The sequence below is a fragment of the Spermophilus citellus genome (assembly GCF_964194105.1).
Source record: "Spermophilus citellus genome assembly, chromosome: 11".
NCBI classification, from domain to species: domain Eukaryota; kingdom Metazoa; phylum Chordata; class Mammalia; order Rodentia; family Sciuridae; genus Spermophilus; species Spermophilus citellus.
The window spans coordinates 113679670-113703416 of NC_138192.1; the positions used below are offsets into that span (position 1 = coordinate 113679670).

Here is a 23747-nt window from a genome sequence, read left to right on the forward strand (position 1 = left end):
TAAATTAGCTATCATCATGAGGTTAACAATTGGAGGAGGGGGCAAGATATGTCTACTTACATATCCAACACTACAGAATCATAGTTCTACCAAGTGCTGTGAAGAAAAGGTTTCCAAAACTACAAGAGTCTATAATAGGTATTTGACATAAAGCAGATCAGAAGAGTATTTTTGGCAAGACATTTCTTGAATTTAGATGCAAAGGATTTTTTTTTTTTGCATCTAAATCTAGGTAGGAATTTCATCTTAGAGAGTAAGAGAAAGATCTGCCCAGGCAGAAAAGGTGTATAAAAGCTTATTGGCAGATGGAGTTCAACAAGCACAGTCAGCTAGAGGTTGAATAGTGTCACCTTAAAAAGACATGCTGAAGTTCTAACCCCCAGTACCTCAGAATGTAAACAGTTAAAAATAGGTTCTTGGCAGATTAATGGATTTTGATCTCATTTAATTGAGATCATTACTGTAGGCCCTAATCCAGTGTGATTTGTGTCCTTAAAAAGAAATATTGGACAGAGATATGCCCAGGGGAAAAAAAAAAACTATGGGAAGAGAAATATCCAGCAGATAGCTGTCTTTTTTTTTTAAAGCCTTTTTATTTCCTTCACCATTATTGTTTTACAATACAAATATCACCTTGTGAATACACACACACACACACACACACACACAAAAACCCTACAGAAGATAATTCTGTTGCACGTAAAATACAGAATGGATATAATATACTTCTTCATTCTTAAAAAAACTATTTTGTTCTCCACATTGGCAAGTATAGAATAGAATACTTCCCCAAACATACATATGTAAGGAGTAAAACTTAGAGTTACATGCATTTTCTGCACAAATATATTTTAAAGAAATAGATCTCTTTTTTGTTGTTCACCAACAAAATTGTCATGATAGTATGGATAACTGATTTGTAGATTTAAAGTTTTAGATAAGTGATCATTTTAAAAACTCTCTTTAAAAAAAGATATTCATGGCTGTTTTCATTGAGTAGTTAAAATTGAACTACCAAAAAGACAATAAAATAATTTAAGTGGTACATGTCATTGTCACCTGCTCACAATGTGTGAACAGGCTTCGACTCTCTAATTAACACCCCCATTCTTTAATTCAAAGCAATTTTAAAACCATAAGCAGTCTTCTGATTTAATTTAGCTATAAATGCAAAATTTAGTAGTGTATACATACATTTATATTTTCATGGAATACTTTATTCTAAATAAAAACATTTAAGATCGCCTACTGACCATACAATCAAGACAAGAAAGGCACTAGAAACATAGACAAATTTCTCTCCCAAGAAGCATTTTTAAATTTTAACTCTCTTCTCTCTGACATGTAAAAATCTTTAAATTTGGTTTTCATAACATCATTTTGAAAAATAAAGTTAGGAAATACTTAGAAAATCACTTATAACAGAATCTTTTTTTTTTTTTTGCACTTTTTGACACACCGTCTCTGCTGATTTTACAAAACCCAAAGTTACCAAACCTCTCTGTGTCTGTCATTTTTATTTGAATATCGGTGCAACAGGTAGAAAGATTTCAGAATCGAACCCCATTCAGGTACTTAGAAACCTTCATAGAGACATTTGCTAGAAAATGGCTTACAGCCCAATCTTTGGGGCAAGAGATATGAAAAGTATGTTTTCCCAAGAAAATAATACACATTATTTCCAGATGTGACTGGAAAGACCAGAACTTATGATATAAAAGCTTACATTTATGCTGTTGCATCATATACAAAGGAACGTGGTGGCTGCGGGTTATGTAAATCCCAAACTCATGAACAGGAAATGTGGACAGTGCACGATAGGTGAGATTTTCTTTATTGTTGTCCAACGCAGGTCCTTTGGAGAGAAAAAAAGATCACAGTGCTGACCAGGTAACTCAATAGTTTAAGTCAAGGTAACTCTTGAAAGATAACAGGGTCAGGGAGGTGTTTATTTTATGGCATCTTCTCTCATGGAGTTCTTAGCACTTCGTACAGTTCTTGTTTCCCCACTCAGCATAGCTGTTATGTGTCTTCACCAACCGGCTGTATTTAACTTGCCTACCGAGGTGCACTGCTGGCCAGGGGAAGGGCCAATGGTAAGATCCAGGTACAATTCCTTGGACATTCTTTTCAAAGTACTGAAATGGCCTGTACCACCACACCCTGGCCAGGAGGTTCATCTGGGAAGCTTCCTTTAGCACTTGCTGATTGGCCATAGTGTGATACCACCAGAAGAGTCTTGTGGTGATGTAATATGCTACCACCACGTCCACAGTGTAGTGGTCACGCGCTAAGAGAATACAGAAGATTCCAACGACGCTGAGAAGCCAGCAAATCCAGTGGTACCACCAGAGTCGTCGAGGGGAATACTCTTTGATAAATAAGTAGGTGAGTGTTAGCATGACTGTGTGGCCGCTGTACAGATAGTCCCCATACATGTTGTGAGAGCCAGTGATGGACAAACCACCTCCAGCAATGAGCTTCATTATTCTCGGCAACTGGGCTTCCCAGTCTCCAAAAAGCTTCGGAGAAGTAAACACAATCTATGAGGCTGCTGCCAACATAGCCTGGCATACTGTTTTATTGTAACCTTTTTTTTTTATTTTTTAATGTAAGTTGAAGGAGTAACAATAAAACTAGTATAGTAAATATATAAACCAGTAACACAATCACATTTTATCACTATCAGATATTCTGTACTATACAAAGTTGTATGTTATACCTTTTTATATGAGTGGCAGTGTAGTAAATTTGATTAAGTCAGCATTACCAGGAACACATAAGTAATACATTGCAACATTATGACAGCTATGATGTCACTACATGCTAGGAATTTTTCAACTCTGCTAATATCTTATGGGATCCTCATTGTATATTCTGTCCCCCATTGACTGAAACATTGTTCATTATGTAGATACATGACTGAAATATAATGAATGTACAGATTAAAAATGTAAAATTTAACAAATTTTTATTTACTTATATAACCATAAAACCACAAATGGGATTACTAACATATCCAAAGATACAAGTTTCCTAATGACTCCCATGTAATGATTCCTTTCTCTGAAATTGATTTCATTTGATATTAATAGAGCCACCCCAGTTTTCTTTTGATTATTAGCATGGCATATCATTTTCCTTTTTTTACTTTTAACTTAGTTTCATCTTTGTATTAAAGTGAGTTCCTGCAGAAAGAAGCTTTCTTTTATTATTTTACATGACGTAAAACTCACAAATCATTGGAATATATTTAACTATTAAAAATATATATTGATTCAAATAGAAATCCTATTTCCTTTTTGGAGATTTTGGTATCATTTTACTAGAGGACTTTTTTTTTAAATATAGGATTGTTCCAGTGACAAATTGATTTACCTTTATTGGTCTTAAAGTGTCTTATTTTTGAATAGTTTTTTCTGATTGGAAAGTTCTTGATGAAACATTTTATTTTTATTTTTAAAGACACCATTCCTGCCTTTCCACTTGCATTGTTTTCTTCTAGAAAGTGTCTGTCATCCTGTCCTTTGTTGCTCTGGAGTGATGTCTTTTTTCTCTGACCACTGTCAAGTTTTCTTCTTTAGCACTGGTTTTGAGCAATTTGACTAATCTTTCCCCTTACCTTTTTGAACATTTTAAATACAGTCATAATGACTTCTCAATTGTTCTTGTCTATTAATTTTGTCTCACTATCATTTGTGGATCAGTTTTGATTGATTGACTTTTCTCTTCATAGGGTTCACATTCTCTTACTTTTTTGCATATCTGGTAATTTTTTTTTATACATGACAGACATGGTGATGTTTACCTTTTTTTTGTTTCTGGGTTTTTTTTTTTTGTTGTTCTATAAACATTCTTAAGCTTTGTTCTTAGAAATAGTTTTTTATAAACAGTTTGATCCTTCTGGGTCCTCCTGCTGTTAAATTTAATGGAAACATAACACCATTTAGTCTTGGGCCCTTTTTCACACATTTATAAGCTGCCTACCCAACACCCCTATAAATCACCAGATTTCCTTGTCTAGTTTCCAGAGTGTTGAGTCAGAATATTGTTCCCTCTTCAGGTGCCTCTTTTCATAGCCTTGGGTAGAATCCTCATAGACACGTCCTTATCCCTGCCCAGCTGCTGTTAAGGGGAATTATTTGAAAATCTTCAGTCTTTTCTTGCTTTCTTCTGAAGAAAGAGCATTTGAAGCATAGAGAACAGACAGTGTTATGTCCTAGGGCATGTTCTGTTTAAGTGTGCTGCTGTGGGCACCTTGGACTCTTTAGATTCCCAACTCTTTCTACTTCTGGAAAATTTATTAACACTTCTTTTACCTCACTTATTTATTATTTTTTTATTTTCTTGCTTTTTTTTTTTTTCTTTTGGTAATGGTAATTGAACCTCCTGGGGCACTGAGCCACATCCCCAGTCCCTTTTTGTATTTTATTAGAGACAAGGTTTTTCTGAGTTGCTTAGGGCTTCGCTAAGTTGCTAAGGCTGGCTTTGAACTCGAATCCTCCTGCCTCTGCCTCCAAAAAATCTATTTCAATCTTATTTTTTATTATGTTATGAATAATCAGGTCACTACTGACTATCAGTTTACCAGATCTAATAATTTAATTTTGGCCTAAGTAATCTGATTTTTGTAATGTTTGACCTCATTTTTTTTCCTCCTTAACCTAATACATTTCCTTTCCATTATTCAAACATAGTAGGTATGATTTTACCATAGGATATACCATTGGCTGTACTCTCTGCTTGAAACACTCTTTCTTTGATATCTGCCTGGCTAACTCACTCCCCCTTTTCAAGATCTAATTCCTCAATAAGCCTGATTACCTGACATAACATTACAGTTACTTCCCATCATGGTCAAGCTCTAGATTACCTTCAATCAATCTTGTTTAATCCCTCTCCTTTGGAATCTGGGATGACTGTAACGTGTGTGTAATCAAGAGAATGCAGTAGATGTGACAAACTAGAACTTTTGAGGATAACTTAAAGGAATCCTTAAAGCTTCTGACTTGAGCCCTTGAATGCTATCTATCCATACAGTACTCTCATGACACTCTCTCTCAGATCCAATCTTCATACTGCTGAGACAGAGTCAAACAGAGAGGTCACCTCCAGAAACTATCATCCATAATTTTGACTGAGCTTCCAGCTGATATGCAACATCAACCGCTGAATATCAGCTTTGTGTGCAGGGACTGGGGAGGGAATCTTGGACTTCCACCAGCAAAGACTAAATTCCTGGCTGATATAGGTTTGCAAGAATATATAAAATCTCAAGTGAGAACCAATGAGCTGATCCCAGTTAAGCCGTAGTACTATAGAAGGTCATAATAAATTGCTTAAAAACACTAAGATTTGGAGTGGTTTGTAAGCAAGGAAAACTAGAAAAACCCTTTGCCCTGCACTTCAGTTTCTAATCTTCTGCTTTATTTTCCCCCCTTGGTGCTGGCTCGGATTCCCCCTGGCCCCCGGGGCTTGGTGCCAGCCCTGGTTTCTTGTTGTGCACGTCAAAGAGGCCAGCTCCCAAGGCCTTGAAGGAGCTCACAAAGTCTTGAAGGATTTGTGGTGTCTGTTTTCATATTCAGCCTATAATGGTCATGTGGGGACGCCCTGACCTGCTTGGGTCTGATAAGGTTCCTGGTTGAAGGCTCACTATGAGTCGACGTGAACCACCTGTTTTCCCCTCCTCCTTGCTCCTGCCTACTAGTGGCTTTCTATTCTATCTGAAAGAAATATATAAGTATGAGCTGAGATAATAAAGTCAGTCTCCCCTGGATGAAGAACCTTGGTGTCCTGTGAATTCTTTTAACCCCGACGTCTCCCGCCGGACTCGGTCCATTTCGCCGGACGCGGCACCTTGGAATTTATTATCCTTTAGTATACTGTATCACTTGCTGATTTATTATATTTATTACATTATAAAGACTAAAAGCTCTTAGAAGGTGGTAATCATTGTCTCATTTGTCTAAAACAGTGTGTTCAGTACATAGTAGAGACTCAATAAATATTTGTAGAAAGAATGAGCGAAGAAGGCAGAAGTCTATCATAAAAAGTTAAACAAGAGTTCTATAAAGACGATCATAATTTCACCTTAATTATGACACATTACCAAAGCCCAAAGGCTAAATTAGGACATCAACAAATATATATGGAGTGCCTACCAAATGAGGGACTTGTAATTAGCAAACTGGAGGGGAAAATGGACATCTTATGAAATTACTTTCAATATTAGATCATTATGTACCTCTTTGCAGTGATTTTAGATTAGTATAAAATTATGACATGAGTCAATAAATAAAAGACTAAATATTTTAGTGAAAAGTAACAATTGAAATTTAAGTACATATAACTACATTTTTTAATATTTTTTTTAAGTGTAGATGGACTGTAGATGGACACAACACAAGGCCTTTATTTGTATGTGGTGCTGAGGATCGAACTCAGGTTCCGCCCGTGCCACTGAGCCACAATCCCAGCCCCATAGCTACATTTTTAAAAAATATTTATTTATTTTTAGTTTTTGGCGGACACAACATCTTTGTTTGTATGTGGTGCTGAGGATCGAACCCGGGCCGCACGCATGCCAGGCGAGCGCGCTACCGCTTGAGCCACATCCCCAGCCCCATAGCTACATTTTTTAATACACGAATTTATTATATTCATTTTAGATTAATTAGAGAATTAATATAATTTGAGTTATATGGGTTTAACATCAGTTTCACATGGTTTAATGGAATGCTTGCCAGAGATTTGTCCTAAAAATACATAATGTATATTTAAAAACTAAAACGCAGTGGAAGAGACACTGATTTATTGTGTCTGGTGTCCAAGCACAGCTCAGATGCATTTTTTGTGAGAATGATGCCTTACTGTTTCCTTTAAATTGTTTTATCTTTAAAACAATTTCAGTTCTTGGTTGAGTAAATGAGGAGAAGAATGGCTACAAGTTTTTAAGTACAAAATACATTTTAAGAATGTTCACTGAGGAGAGGGGACAAGAGGGTAGGAATGATAGTAGAATGAATCAGACTTTATTACCCTATGTGCTATATAATTACATGGCCTGTGTAACTTGCCATCATGCACAGTCAGACAAATGAAGTTTATACTCCATTTATGTATGATGTGTCAAAATGTATTCTACTGTCATGTATAACTAATTAGAACAAATGAAAAAAAGAATGTTCACTGAAAACCCATTAAAAATACAGGATTTGACTTTTTAAAACAGTGAGGTAGCTGAGCCTGATGGCACATGCCTGTAATCCCAGTGATACGGAGGCAGAAACAGAAGATTGCAAGTTGGAGGGCAGCCTCTATAATTCACTGTGACCCTATAGCAAAATAAAAATAAAAGATCCAGGGATGTACCTCCCTGGTACCTTAAAAACAAATTTTAAGGTAGACTTATTTTTAAATATATAACTGGCATCTTTATATTGTTATAGGAGAATCATCAATGTTTGACTTCTAATTTACATACCAATATGTATTTCTAAGCAAACAATAACAAAGGAAAATGACAAGCATACTTCTGAAAGCTTAGATCTTACGTGAATTCATACTAATACCTTTTGAACTTGAACATCTTAGAGAGCTGATTGGGTAATTTATCAACTCTCAAGCTCCATGAATTTAGTCATCGGCACATGCAACTGAAAGCAATGAGGCCCACTATTGAGGGTGCTTGGAAACATCAGTCTTGATGGAAAGCACAGAAGCAACATACAAATCAAGATGTGATGTCAAGACAAAGGGCAAAGACTAAAATTTAGCCTAAATTTGGAGCAAAACCAAAATTAAAGACCAAGCCCTATAGCATCATAATGAAATGTTTCTCAATAGGACACGACTACTTAATATGTTTAACCTTCCCACTATACAATTTGTACATTTTTTAAAAAAAAGCAAAAAAGATTATACAATAATACATGGTATGGTTTGCTAAATAATTTAGAATTTTTCTAAGTTTTACTAGCCAGATTCTACTCTAATATTACCCCCATCCTATAATCATCTCCTTATAAAACTGAATGTCATAGCATGATATTAAGTCAAGTCAATTGCCCCAGTGGAAATGAAACTGTATATAAAAATAAACTTTATATTCTATAAAAATAAACTTTATATTTTATAAAAATAAACTTTATATTTTATAAAAATAAACTTTATATAAAGAGTGACTTGAATATATTTATTCTTTGGTGGCAAAACACATCTTTGGTGTGAGGCTAAGTGGTTTCTTCTGTCACTTTGATTCAGGAACCCAAATCAAATGCCACAGGACCTAGACCAAAATAAATTGTATGAAGTGGGCATAATTGGGGTTGAAGCCTATAAATTCATTTTAAATGAAGCAGCCACTGCTAAGCTCTATTAATGGTTGCCGTGCCAGACTGTGGGACCAGAGGTGACAAGTATTTTGTTTCTTCAAGAAAATTGGGAAATATAGGTCAAATTTCCTAACTAGTAGATATAAAAAATTACTTTGTTCTTTTGAAATCTACTTCATTCTTTTGTGCCTATGCAAAGAAAAAATGAAGAAGAAGAAAAAAAGAAAAGGTAAACATTTATGTATTACCTTGAGATCTGTACAGAAAAGCAGGTTCAGTTCAAACTGCATAAAGCCTTCTGCAATTCAGCTATTTCATCTTCTGTTTCTCTTCATTGCTATTATCTTTTTCCCAATTTCTCACCTCTCATTCATACAAGTCTTGGATATTTTTTCACAATCTTAACACTCACATTCTATTATACTCATCTGTTCATTAATTCCTTAATCCATATATTTATTTAAAAACAGTTTTCATGTTCCATATGCCTAATTTTCTAGTTTCTGTGAGGATGTGGTAGAGGGGGAAAAGTCAGTGATCACATGGATTGCATTCATAGCACCTTAGCCTCTCGGTAGATTGACCTCCCTGAATTCTAAAAGTCATCATCTTCGTTTTGCTTCATTTTGGCATCCCCAAGGCCAGAATCTGGCTATTGCTGAAAATGCTCCTTGACTCAAATCCTGAGTTGGGATTTTCAACTCATGGCCTACCCTGCCTACTCCCTCCTCCCTTTTTGTCTTGCTTCGTTTCTCCTTTTCTTTTCCCCTTCCTTGTTCATTCCCTCCCTCCTTAAATGTTATCACTACAATGCATCTATTTTTTACCCTTATTAAATTCTACAATTCTTGCATTTTTATTCTATAATAACTTTCCCTAACCCCCAAGGATTTGGGGTTTTCTTTTAATCAAGCTAATTTTCAGGGTCTTTTATATTATTGATTTTATATCAGAATCTGTAGTCTTTCAATATTGGATTTTATGGAATTGACACGTAAAATTCCAGGTTGTGTTTGCCTATGTCTCTCACCTATACTCCTCCACTCCTAAAAGCTGTCACACAGTCATTTGCAATGATAACGCTTTAGATTTATGATCATCAAATTTGATTGGACCTTACAATTCTTTAGATTCTTCAACATATATTTAACCTTGCATTTTTCCTATTCTTCGCAGTGTATTTCAGATCATTTTCACTCAAATCAAGCTTTTTTTTCTTTTTTGCTATAATTTTTTCTTTCTTAACATAGGAGCATCAGAAGAAATCTCTCTAAATTTCCTTACTTCTTTTATCTACTAAACAAGGCAGCATAGAAAAAGGAACATATTTCTTAGGGTAATTTTTTCACCATGGTCCATATATCATCTGCCAAAACTACCTTTTTAAAATTCTCATTTCATAAAATATATCGATCACCTACTTTGTGACAAGCTCTGTTCAGGGCTTTGGGCCATAGTAATAAATAGCACAAATTGGGATGCTTTTTGCAGAAGATTATATTCCATTGAAAGGAGATTATTAGCAATTAGTAAAGTAATATTAGTTATCAGCCAGTAATAAGAATTTTGCAGAGTGATAAGACAGAGTGATATATAAAATCATGGTTATATGACTGAGTGCTTTTAATACCTGGTGGGGAGAGAGGCTTCCCTGAAGAAATGATATTTGGCTAGAGATTTGAATGACTGGAAGGGGCCAGGCCTAAGAAGACATAAAGGAAGAGAATGTGAATTCCTGGGGAAGAATAAACATGTGAGTTCTACTTTGGCAAATGAATTAGTGTTCCCTTAGTGTGAATCTAGTTGAAGATTGTGGGAAAAAACAATGGACCATGAGATCAGAGAATCAATCATGAGCCAAACGCAAGTTACAAAGGAAGTCTTTAGTGGTTGTTAAGCATGGGACTTAAAAAGCCCAAGCCACATTGATTATTGGAGAAAGTAGGTAAGGAAAAAGAAAAGATATCATTAAGCAGGTAATTCAAGTGATATAGGTGAGAGATAATGGTGGCTTGACTTTAGGGTGATAGTAGGGAAACAGAACATTATTTGACTTCTGAAAATGTATTTAAAGTGTGGAGCCAGAAATACTTGGTCTATTCAATATGGGAAGTAAGTAATAGCTAAGGAACAAGAATAACTCCTAGATTTTTGGTTGTTGTTTATTTGAATAATTTTGTCATATCATGCACAAAATTGAAGATAATAAAAGAGAAATATTTTTCAGATAAAGGTAAAGTTACAATTCTGAATTAAGTACTAGTCATGCCAAATTTGAAATACTTATGAACCATGCATGAGGAAACTGTATGTAAGTTTGGAGTTTCTGAAGAGAGTCATCACTGAATGTTAATATTGAGGACCCAATAACATGGGTGGTAAATTGGACAGTCCAGTGAGATAATCTGAAGAAAAAAATAGTGAGGGAAGAGAAAAAATTCAAGGCACACTTCTGGAGAAGGAAGGAATGGAAAGGAAAGAAAGCATAAAGAAGACTAGGAAGAGTGATGCCACAGAACTAAGAAAAGCAGGTACTACGAGAAGAAGAAAAGAGTTAACTATTTAGCTGATATTTCTTTATTTTTTTTTTACTTCTAATATATATATATATTTTTTATTGATTATTTAAAGCATTACATAGCTCATGATATATCATCTTTCATACATTTGACTCAAATTGTGTTTTGAACTCCCTTTTTCACCCCAAATACAGATTGCAGAATCACATCTGTTACATATTCATATTTTTACATAATGCCATATTAGTGACTGTTGTATTCTGCTACCTTTCCTATCCCCTACTATCCCCCCACCCCTCCCCTCCCCTCCCATCTTCCCTCTCTACCTCCCCTGCTGTTGTTCAATTCTCTCCCTTTTTTTCCCTCCCCCTTGCCCCTCATGACCTCTTATAATTTTATGTATCATTGAAGGTCTCCTACTATTTCCATGTGCTTTCCCTTCTCTCTCCGTTTCTCTCCCCCCATTCGTCTTTGTTTACTGTAGTCTTTTCCTCATGCTCTTCCTTCCTGTTCTGTTCTTAGTTGTTTTCTTTATATCAAAGCAGACATTTGGCATTTGTTTTTTAGGGCTTGGCTAGCTTCGCTTAGCATAATCTGCTCTAATGCCATCCATTTCCCTGCAAATTCTATGATTTTGTCATTTCTTAGTGCTGCATAATACTCCATTGTGTATAGATGCCACATTTTTTTTATCCATTCATCTATTGAGGGGCATCTAGATTGGTTCCACAGTCTAGCTATTGTGAATTGTGCCGCTATAATCATTGATGCTAGCTGATATTTCTAGGAAAATTGAAACATTGAAATAACTCTTGAAGTTAGCATGATGGTGTCATTTGTTATAAGAGCTACTTCAATGGAATGATAAGTCATTTGAAGAGGAAATGGGGGATGGACAGGACAGAGATACAAGACAACTCTTCTAATAAGAGGGACGAGGAAGAGGAATGATAGCTGAAGGTGAATATCCTGCAAAGATTGATTCAGTACAAGGAAATTAATCATTGGAGGAGCCAAGTTCATTAGGATGTGAGCAGCCTGTGGAGCTAGAGTACATATGGAAGGTAAGAATTTGACAAAAGCAGGGACACTTTATTATAAAAGAAAGAAGGATCAAAAGAAGGTTTTTTTTATAGTATCAGAATAAATATATACTGTAGTGATGTTTTGAAGCATTAGAGAATAACATTTGTCATTTATCATCACATATGTAGATAAAAAACAGCCTGCTTGTGGATCTTGAAACTTTCACCATATGGTAGGTGAATAATGGCCCTCAGAGATATGGAAGTTCTAATCTCTGGAACCTGTGAATGTTACTTCCTATGGAAAAAAAGGATTTTGCAGATATAATTAAGGGTCTGAATATGGTGAGATTATTCTGATTATCTAGATCTGTTGTAAATTTAGTCACAAATGCCCTTGCAAGATAGAGGCAAAGGAAGATTGATTATAGAAGAGAAGAAAGTAATACAACAGAAGAAGAATTTGGAGTAATATAGCCATAAACTGGGAATGCTGACAACGAGAAGCTGGAAGAGGCAAGAAATAGATTCTCCCATTCTCAATATTGAGAGCAGTTTACTAGAATGATAAGAGTTGAAGACAGTTGGAATTGGATGAAGAATGGATGAGAAGCAAGAAGGAGATGATTAAAGTAAAAACTTGTAGTTTTTCAAAGGACCTTAAAATGGTGTGGTAGCTAGAACTGAGCAAGTGGAGTTAAGGAATATTTTTCTCTCCGTTTTTGTTTCTGATTTATTTTAAAGGAGACTCTAAACATTCTAATAAGAAATAGCCTTAATGAAGGGAAAGGGTAAAAATATAAAGAAGGAGAAATTAATTAGTGTGCTGTATTATTTTCTGACTGCTGCTGTAACAAACTTCCTCAACCTGAGTGCTTTAAAACAACACAAGTTCTGGGGGGGTACTTTTATTCTTTTAAATTTTATTAACTCTCTTATTTTTTAAAATTTATTTATTGATAATTATTAAAAATACAGACTACTCTTTCATTGTGGCATCTTTGTATATACATATAATATAATTTGATAACTGTTACTCCCTAATACTTCCCCCTACTCTTCCCTCCTCCCTTTCCCTGTTCCTCCTCTTCTTCTCTAGTAGTTTTGTTTTTACTTTCATGGCACACTTTTTTTTTCATCCCTCTGCCTCTCAGCTTCCAAATATGAGAGAAAACATATAGAATTTGTCAGAGAATTTCTGTGTCTGGCTTATTTAGCTTACCATGATGCTCTCCGGTTCCATCCATTTTTCTGCAAATGACAATTTCGTCATTTGTTAAGGCTGAATAAAACTCCACTGTGTATATGTACCATGTTTTCTTTACTTATTCATCTGTTGATGGACATCTAGGCTGATTCTGTTACTTGCCTATATTGAATTATGCTGTCATAAACATGTATGCCTTAGATATGCTAAGTTTAATTCTTTTAGATAAATACCAAGAAGTAGTATAGCTAGATCAAATGGTGGTTCAATTTTTAGTTTGTTGAGGAAGCCACATGCTGATTTCCATAGTGGTTGTACAAATTCTACAAATTCTGCTAATTTACATTGCCACCAGCTGTGTGCAACAGTTCCTCCACCCGCCCAATCCTCGCCAGCATTTGTTGTTATTTTTAATCTCTATGATGGCCATTAGAGTGAAATGGACTCTCAGTATAGTTTCAATTTTCATTTCCCTAATAGCTAAAGATGTTGAACTTTTCATGTAATTGTTGGCCATTTGTATTTCTTCTTTTGAGAAGTGTGTTCATATGTTCAGTTCATTTGCCCATTTATTGAATGGTTGTTTTCTGAGGTTGAGTTTTTTAGTTTCCATTCTCAATTCTAGTGCACTCTTCATTTCTGCCTTTTCAACCTCTTTATTAATCAATTGATTCCCTCATTCTGTTGGTATATCTTCCTGTTGGGTTCTAAATATTTAAAAATATATTTTTAAATTTTTTTGGTACTTTTTATTTATTTTTCCTGTCTGTTCTTCTTTCCTCAATGGGCTGTCCTTTTCTTTTTTTCCTTAGTGTTTCTAACAGAGCTCCATTTTCTTCTCACGGCACACACTATCCTTGAATAATTTTACCAATTTTCAGAATATCACTTATTATCTACATATTGATCACTCAAAATTTTCTGTTTGAAATTCAGAGTGCTCCCTTGGCCACATATACTCTTCTTTTACACCTTATTGTCACTCTGAGAGGACTGAATTGGAATGACAGTCTCTGTTGGTGTTAGGATCCACAGTATATTCATATCAGGATATCGGGAGTAAGTATATTAGGTCCAAGATCACCTCACTGAATTTAAATTCTGTTTTGCTCTCTTAATACCTGCAATACCAAGTGATTTACCACCTTAATTTATAGTATAGTAAAAAGATTAGATGAGATGGTACACATCAAGCACAAGGCATGGTATCTGGCATGTAGTCTATGGTCAATAAATGTAGGCAATTACTATTACTGCTAGCTTCCATCTTTTCCTCTTTAAGAACTGTATCTGCTGCTAATTATTACCATGGCACTTCTGTTTCCCATTAAATGTTTCTCTAGCAGTTTCCGTCTCTTCAACAACTTTGATGTTCACAGCCTACTATTGGTACCTCCACTCCTGTTTTCACTTAATTTGAGTTGCAAATTACTTAAGAAATTATTTCCATAGAAATATATACAGATTTCTTTTCTGATTTATACATGAACTGAATGTACAAATGAACATAGTTCATTTCAAATCATCTCATATTCCTTTGAAACTTATGACCTAAACTATTTAGGCATTATTTGTGAAGTAGAAATATAACACATTATATTTATGTCCTTTATTTTTGTGGCTGTTAAAATGAATATTACATATTTTTTGAATGTGCTATTTTCCAGACAAATGTGTATTCCATCATATTGTAATTAGAACCACAACACTTCCTAGAATGATACTTATTTCTTAATGAAAGGATAATCATATTGTGGATATCACATTTATTTCTCAGTAATTATTTTATACATAAAATTTTCTTTTATATTTATAATGCATCATGTACAAAAGGAAAATAAAGATAATCCTAAATGAGAATGAGTGTTGTCCATTGATAAGAATTCAATGAAGCTATATGAGACCATTTTAAAATCTCATTCTGAGATTTTTAAAAGTCTTTATTTCCTTCCATTAAGGATTTCTTGGATATTATTTTTATTTGTTTGTTTGTTTGTTTGTTTAAAATATTTATTTATTTTTATGTGGTGCTGAGGATTGAACCCAGTGCCTCACACATGTTAGACAAGCACTTTACCAAAGAACCACAACCCCAGCCCCTTCATGGATAATCTTTAGCATTACTTTTCTTTCTTCATCTTTTAAATGATAATCTATATGTAGAGAGGATTATAGTCTGTAGACTTGGGAATCTAAAGGCTATTGGGATACAAAATAATTATAATGTAAAAGTAAAAAATAATTATAATGAAAAAACAATAACAATATTCACCTTTGTGTAGTCCATTTAACTTTTAAAAATAATCTTATCATGACAATAATGTTTCATATGAATATATATGTGTGTGTATATGTGTGTGTGTGTGTGTGTGTGTGTGTGTGTGTGTCCATAATACATTCAATACAGAAGTTGGTATACCAACATGGACAAGTTTATTGAGTTAATGTGACAAATTAAAATCTCCAATGGTTTTTATTTTGACCATTTTTTGGTAAGGCCATTTTCATAGGTGATATAAATCAAGGTGATTTAAAGATTGTCCCAAAATAAAAACATTCTTCATGAGAGGTGAGGCCTGATATTAGTGCTAGCACTCAGATCTCATGAAGTGGCTCCTCCTTGGGTTTTGTCATGGAAATTGCTACTGTTCACCAGTACATACTGCCTTTCTCTGTGGGAGGATTATATGTGCCCAATGCTGAAGTCCCTCAGCCCTCTGATGTGCTGCAGTCAATAAAGTGTCAGCAGAGGGAAGGGTGTTACTTCCTGGCGGAAGCTCTAAGAACCACTGCATGTTGTTTTGTCCTTTTCCCCCTCTCTTGTGATGACAGACATGTTTTGTTCAAAAAGAAGATGATATGACAAAGCTGCAATCAATCAGCATGACTCATAAAAAGTGAGAAGTAAACCTGTATAAGTTATTGACATTTTGGAATTTATTTTTTATTTATTATTATTATTATTATTATTATTATTATTATTATTATTATTTTGCTGAAATACAGCCCAGCCCATGTTAAATTAAACAGGTTTTCTCCAAGACTGAGTGTCTTCACTATTTTGTTCTCTAGTTCCGCTGCTTTATTTTTAATATTATGACCAAAATGTCTTCATAAGACACTCCATTGAGTCTCCAGTGCTGAAAGAGCACTGATATTTCAAAGACTATTAAATTTAGGTGTCAGAAAATTGAAACAAATCCAGAATTACTATATTTCCCCCTATTTTCACTGATTCCTCAATTCCATATGGAATACCACAACCAAAGGATCTTGATGGCAGTCTTTCCTTCAGCTGGCTTGCAATTGAATAGCTCTTTGCATCCACAGATGAGCTCCCCCTTCAAGAAAGAACACATTGCCCATTTGTGAGGATCATCTGTGAATTCCTTGAAGTCTACCTCAGCCTGAATGGAGGCATGCTTTTCTCAGAGTAGCCTCAGTTCATGACTGTGCAAGAATATGGTGCAGGCAGGGCTCTTCTGCAATAGATAATCTGTGCTCCTAGGTTCTCTGCTGGGCTGGCACAGACTTTGTCAGATCTACATTACAGTCTGGCAGTTCCTGCTATCCAATCCTGAAACCTCCTGTATCTTCACATATACTATTTTCTAAAATGTCTGTACTCCTAGCTTTAGTTTGGTTTCTGTTCCCAGATAAACAAACTTGCACAGTATCTAGCTATTTTGGGGGAGTCTCCGCCTAGATAAAATGTCAGGACCAAATAGAAGAGTGTCCCGTCTTCTTACAGCTATTGTCAGCACCTGTCTCCTCTCCTGTTTAGTTATTGGGAAGCTTTATGTGAGCAAGATAATCATGCTCTATCACAGAACAGTAATGTACAGCAGATTTATAACAATATAACCGGGCACAGAGCCTTGTTTCTGTTAAGATTTTGAAATGAAATATTCTCCCTTATAATTTTCTCAAGTGCAAAATGACACTAATAGAAATAATTTCCTCCTTGAATTTTGAGCAGAATTAATAACTAAAGTTTATTAAGTGCTCACTATATGCCAGACTTCTTAGGCACTGATTCATTTTAGCAGGTGTGGCTCCTGGGGCAAACAGAGGGTACAGAACACACAGTTAAAAATGGACTGAGCAGGGACTGGAGTCTAGACAGTGACATCACATCCCAGTTACTTAAGTTACTCTTTACTCTTTCTCTCATAAGATCTGTAAAGAGCCTACTGCATGCCTGCCTCTCTGTTTGTTGGAGTGGACACATGACAAGTGTTACTCACTATGAATTATTTATCAGTTATTATTAATTAGTTAAGGGAGAAAAAAAGAACTGAAAGAAATAAAGGACAAATGAATAAAGGATCTTTTAAAGCCAATTCAGTGAAGCTGGACTTTATTTTTAGGAGTTATTGATTAGATTTAAGTAGGGACTGATACTCAGATTTAGATGTTCAGAAGGTCAGTCTTGTAATGTGGTCAATGGAGTGAACTAGCCCATCAATGGAAATAGGAAATGGTAGAATTTATCCAGACTACAGGAGATGCATGTCTAAACTATAGTAGTGGCAATGGGAATTGGAAAAATAGATTTGAGAGAAAGTTTAAGAAACTCTATAGATTTAATCTTGCCATCAGGTTGTGTCCCATTGGTCTGGACACTAAATCAATCTGGGTTTCAGTTTACTCACTTAGAAAATGAGTTATTTGAATAAAGTGATTGTTAAAGCCCTCCCCCCAATTGTATATTATCTATTAAGAAGGCAATGAATGAGGAACAAAGGGGAGAAAAGTGTGAAATTATAGGCATGAATGTAATGAAAGATATGGAATAATTTGTTTTAGAAATATTGCATTAATGATATTACTAAGAAAGTCTATATTTTAAGGGACACATGCAAATAAAATGCATTTAACATCCAGATTCATGTTCTTCTAGTTTAGAAATTTCTAAACTCCTTTTAACACAATAATCACATTCTTGTCTTTTGAAAAAGGATTTAAAACATCTTGGAATTGTCACTTAAATATGAAGAGGAGAGTCAGTCATAGTGGAGTTGTATGATAAGTTTGTAAGAGGCATTAAGCAAGCTCCCCCCAAAGCAGCTTTACTTTAAAAAATATTCTGGGACTTCTGAAAATCCCATATGGGATTTATGCAAATTTCAGACACTTTAGTAGTTAGAGAAAATAGATATTGTTCATAAAGAATAGTGAGTTGAGTCTCTCTCAAGCAATATAGATAATTGTAGGGAAAGTAGGGAAACAAGATGCACTTTACTCTCTTGTGCTTTGGCAAATTGTGTTGCATCTGCTACAGACCTGGCAAAGTAAAGTGTATCATTTTGGAAATTGCTGCTGAATGTGGTTATTGCACACTACCACAGCAGAGATTTTGAAGTCACTGTGGAACTGAGGTGTTAGCACTATTGAGGCTATTTGTTAGAGTCTGCTGAATAGCTGACATCAATTTCAGAAGGCAGAAAAGTGCCGGACTCTGTTCTCACTTGGCAAAACTTCAAAAGATAATAGTTGAGTGAATAAAACTTCTCCTAACTTGCTTGTATTTCTAGAACTCTATGCTGTTTTGTGAGTGTTGAATTAAATGGGAAATCTAAGCAATAATTGATTTTCATATATTAGTATCCTATATTTTTTCTTGAAAGAATTTATATTTTATTTTTAAAATAATCAGTAAATAGAAATTAATAGTGAAGATTAATGCAATACTGAATGTTTCCCCTCATTTGGAGCACCAACACCTCTTACCTGAAACACTGACATATAGTACCCTTACCTCCCATTTTGTATCCCTGCAGTCTTTCTATAGACTATAGACAAAGAGATTTTTCCAAAATGAATATCTAACCATGGCATTCTGTTTAAATATTTTATTGACTCACCTCTTTAAAAATTTATAGTAGGTTAATTTATTAACTAACACTATATAAGGATTCATAACAAAACTTTGTTGCTCAAAATAATAAAAATCCTCCCCTCCCTGCCACATTTTCAATGGGTTCATGATTCTGGAATGGCTGGAATGGCTTGGCTGGATGGTTGTGGCTTGAATTATCTGATGAGGTTATAATGACCTATTGGCTATAACTGTAGTTATATCAAGGCTTGACCAAACCTGGAGGATCCATTTCTAAGGAGGCTCACTTATATAGTACTGATTATAGTTGGTTTCTCTCCACAAGTTGCTTGAGGGTTCTCACAGCATGATTGCAAGTTTACCATGAGTGATTCAAGAAGGCAAGGCAAGATTATTAACTGACCTTTTTGACCTAATCTCAGAACTTATTTCATCACTCTTGCCATAATCTATTGGTTATATAAGCAAACAGTGATTCATTATAGGAGAGCAGCACACAGGAGTGTGAATAATAGGAGGTAAAAATCACTTGGCACAGTCTTGTAGGTTTGTTATCTCAACTGATTTTCATTTACTTGGGTGAAGTTCAAACTTTTAGACTTTGCTTACAAAAGTACTTCATGATATGAAATGGCATCTTCTCACCATGATATGACCATTTCTCACATCTGCTGCTCGGTGGATCACGCTCCATTACAAATGATATCAGCAAACCTTTCTTCATATTGCTTTTACTCTCTCGAATCTTGTATTCCCGTTCTTCTAAATAACTCACTGCTCATTCTTTGGGTGAGGTTACTAGATACAACCTTTTCTGAAAGTTTTCCTTTGACTTCCTAATCATAATATTTTTTCAATCTGAAAGTTTTCCTTTGACTTGGTCCTATGCCCCCATAGTATTTAGTCTTAATAATAATATTTATCACACTATTTTATAATTAGTTTTCCCCTTTTATATATAAACTAACAGATGGGTAAGTATGAAGGCAAGAACCTTGCACATTTTATCATTCTTCCTCACTGCCTGTCCTGTACCTATAATTTAGGAATATTTGTTCAGTGAATAAATGATCATCAAAATAAATGAAAGAATATCTTTACTATTATTCAGTAAATACATATCTACTGATTTTACAAGGAAATGAAGACAACCTAAGATGTAAAATCTTCTAAAATGTTTTTAGTTTTGGGGCATGGTGGTGCATGCCTGCAATCCCAGCAACTCAGGATGTTGATGTAGGAAGATCTGGAGTTAAATGTCAGCCTTGGCAGCCTTATTTTAAATGTCTTAAAATAAAAAAATAAAAAGGACTTTGGATGTAGCTTAGTGATAGAGCTTCCCTGGGTTCAATCCCTAGTAACACAGATGCACGTGCAGTGCACACACACACACACACACACACACACACACACACACACGGAACAGTGTTTTTTTTTTTTTATTTTATTGTTGGTTGTTCAAAACATTACATAGTTCTTAATATACCATATTTCACAGATTGATTCAAGTGGGTTATGAACTCCCATTTTTACCCCGTATACAGATTGCTGTGTCACATCAGTTACATTTCCATTGATTTACAAATTGCCTTTCTAGTGACTGATGTATTCTGCTGTCTATCCCATTCTCCACTGTCCCCTCACCCCTCCCCTCCCCTCCCCTCCCCTTCTCTCTCTCCATCCCCTCTACTATAAATCGTTTCTTCCACTTATATAATTTTTCTCCTACTCCTCCTTTCCTCTTATATGTAGTTGTGTATAACCCTGAGGCTCACCTTCCAATTCCATGCAATTTCCCTTAACTCTCACTTTCCCTCCCGCCTATCATCCCTGTTTAATGTTATTCTTCTTCTCCAGCTCTTCGTCTCTACCCTGTCCTTGGTTACTCCCCTTATATCAAAGAAGACATTTGACATTTGTTTTTTAAGGATTGGCTAGCTTCACTTACTTATTTCTCTTTATAAAACTTGAAAACAGAAAAGAAAAACTGCTATAATATGTCAATGCCAGGGTTTGGTTCTCTGAGATAATACTGCTAAATTTTGGATTTCACAGATACAGATCCTATATTTTTCTGCCAATGATCAATGATAGACTGGTTAAAATGATTTTATTTATTTTTTATTTTACAGATCAATACAGTGACATCTGAGAACCAGTGAAAATTAATATATTTCTACCAAATTAATATATTTCTACCAAATTACATTTTTCTTTAAAAGCTATGATATTACAATGCTGTGTTTAAAATAGAGGCAAAGTTTTCTTACCTTTAAATTTAAAATCACAAATCACTTACATATTATTTTCCAGTTTTAAAGATAAAAAAAATATCATATGCAAAACAGAATTACTTAGTAAGCCCATATAACAAAAATCACTCAGAGATACTTCAGTGAATTTTAAACATACCCACTAAATATGTCAATTTCCCCCTCATTAAACATGCCACAGAGTGTAACTAAATCACATTTCACAATAAGAAATTATATTTTACTTAGCATTTATAGAAATAGTAGCACCTAAATAGAATAGTTCAGTGGTAAATTTCAGATAATGTTTTTAGGATATTTATTTCTTTTGAAATGTTAAGTTATAATTAAGTGGAAGGAAGCAGGGAAAGGGTAGTTCATGTTCCCTCTTATTGATTAAATATTTGAATCTCTGAGTAAGTTCTTTAAGTAGTTGATATGATATCTGCATATATAAGCAGACTGAATAGAACTTTCTTATTGGTTACCTGTTCTAAGCCCTGACCTAATTAGACTCACAGTCTGGTATTTACTCATTTGGGGTTCAGTTTATTCTCAAGACTGCCCCATAGCAGAATGTATGGGGCAGACAAGGTCTCAAACTTTAATGATCACCTTGAATGCACCATTTCATATACCAAGATTTAACATAGTATTTGGTGACTAGTTTACGATAATCCATTGCGTTCTTGTATATCGGTATTATTTATATGTTATCCAAGCACCTTTTAAAAATATCCTTGAAAATGTATTATTTTATGTGGTTGGAACAGGTACATTGGAAAAGTTGGATGTAGGGCTACTTTTCAGTCTATGACACTTGTTTAAGATCAGTCTGTAGGAAAGTCAGATCATTTGCTTCTAGAATTGGGAATATTTGCTATATTCTTACAAATTGACTAATTTCTTGTGACATAAAAATTTAGGAAGCCCTCATATAATATTGTGAACTGAGGTTCAATTCATCAAAGTTTTAGCCTGTTTTATGTATCCATCATGAAAAGAGTTTCTGTTGATTGAACATGGCTCCTTTTACTCTTGCCAACTTGACCCATATTACAAAGAAATCAAGATGCTAAAAGGGAAAAATAAGTCATTAAGAGATCATATTGTGGACCTAACTCTCTGGTTTTTCAAGTAAAATGTGGAATTTTATTAATCAATAAGGAAAAGTTATTAAAACTTTGGTTATTATAATTATTTTTACATACCTGATTCCTCATCTTCCAATTCCTTGTAAAGACACAGTAGTGACACATTTCCTTCAGTGGATGACAAAATATGCTTTATGATTTTTAAGTTCATTTCTTGGAATATACTAGTTTAATCAATGACTAAATACAAATTGTTAAGCAAAGAAAAATTTTACTTTTAGAATGGAGTTCACTACAATTTGAATATTTGGATATTGAAACTACAAATAAGTTCAAGTCTGTGTATAAATATTTAGACCTTGTAGCAGAGGACATAAATCTTAAGGAAAATTATAGAATCATATGTATTTCATATACAATTATATAATATTTTAAAGCTCAATTCATTATATCTAAGCCCACGATATTTTATATCTCAAGATCCAGAATGTAAACACACATTTATGCATTAAATAGTAATACAATATTTATGACAAATGTATAGTCCTATATTCATATTCAAAAATATACTTGGGAGGTGTGTCACACTGCATGGATATGTTGTGTTGATGTATTAGCATGAGGACACTGACATGTTGCTGTCACAATTAGGGGGAAGTAAATATGACATAATTTTTTGAGGAAACTTTAGTGAAATGGATTTTCTCTTTACATCTAGAATAGTTTTCCTCTGAAGTGTTCCTATTTTTATGGCTAACCAACAGTGATCAGTAAGTTTTAAATTTAAGAAATTCATACCATTGGTGTTAGGAGTCTATTTTAAGGGTTTACACTGGAATCAAATTGACTCAAGATATTGACAAAGTGGTAAATTATCTTTCAACTATCTTTACAGACATTATTTGGAACTTGCTATTTAATAAGTTTTAAATCATTGAGTAATTAACATTAGTTTCTCATAACATGTTAAACAAACAGAAGGGAAACAAATGACTTATTTTTATCAAAAAACTATTTTAGTGATTTAAAAAAATAATAATGTAAGAATTAAAAACAAGTAACTCTGTAAGTGACTACCAGGAAAGTTTTAGTGCATTTGTAACACGCTGATTATTCCAGATATTTCTTGTAAAAGACTGTTCAAATAAATCCTCAGTTGCATTTTCAATCATCAATTTTAGCTGTTGGTGTTTATTGGTGCAGTATCATAAATAATTAATATTACTAATTTTGAATGGTCCAGTCTTGCAATATATTCCCTCAATCACTCAATTTTGAAGTTGTATGTTTTTTCTCAGGTATTAATCGTGATTTTTGGATGAATATTTTTGTCACTTATTACCTTTTTAGTATTGAAATGACAAATACATGTTGATTTCATCTGAAAAATTAAAGTATTAATATTTAAAGATCATTAAAAAGTAATATTTTGAAAATAATGTATGCTTCTACACAGAAATATTTAAAACTGAACA

The 23747-nt window shown here is 34.2% G+C and overlaps 1 protein-coding gene across 1 annotated transcript; it reads right to left on the reverse strand.

Moving 5' to 3' along the window:
- Positions 1-950: 950 nt before the first annotated feature.
- On the reverse strand, positions 951-13150 carry LOC308630937 (phosphatidylcholine:ceramide cholinephosphotransferase 1-like; the record flags this gene model as incomplete). Its single annotated transcript, XM_081261746.1, has 2 exons — positions 951-2543; positions 13100-13150. The coding sequence occupies 2 exons, from the start codon at positions 13148-13150 to the stop codon at positions 1980-1982; spliced, it is 615 nt and encodes a 204-aa protein (XP_081117872.1). The 3' UTR covers positions 951-1979.
- Positions 13151-23747: the final 10597 nt, after the last annotated feature.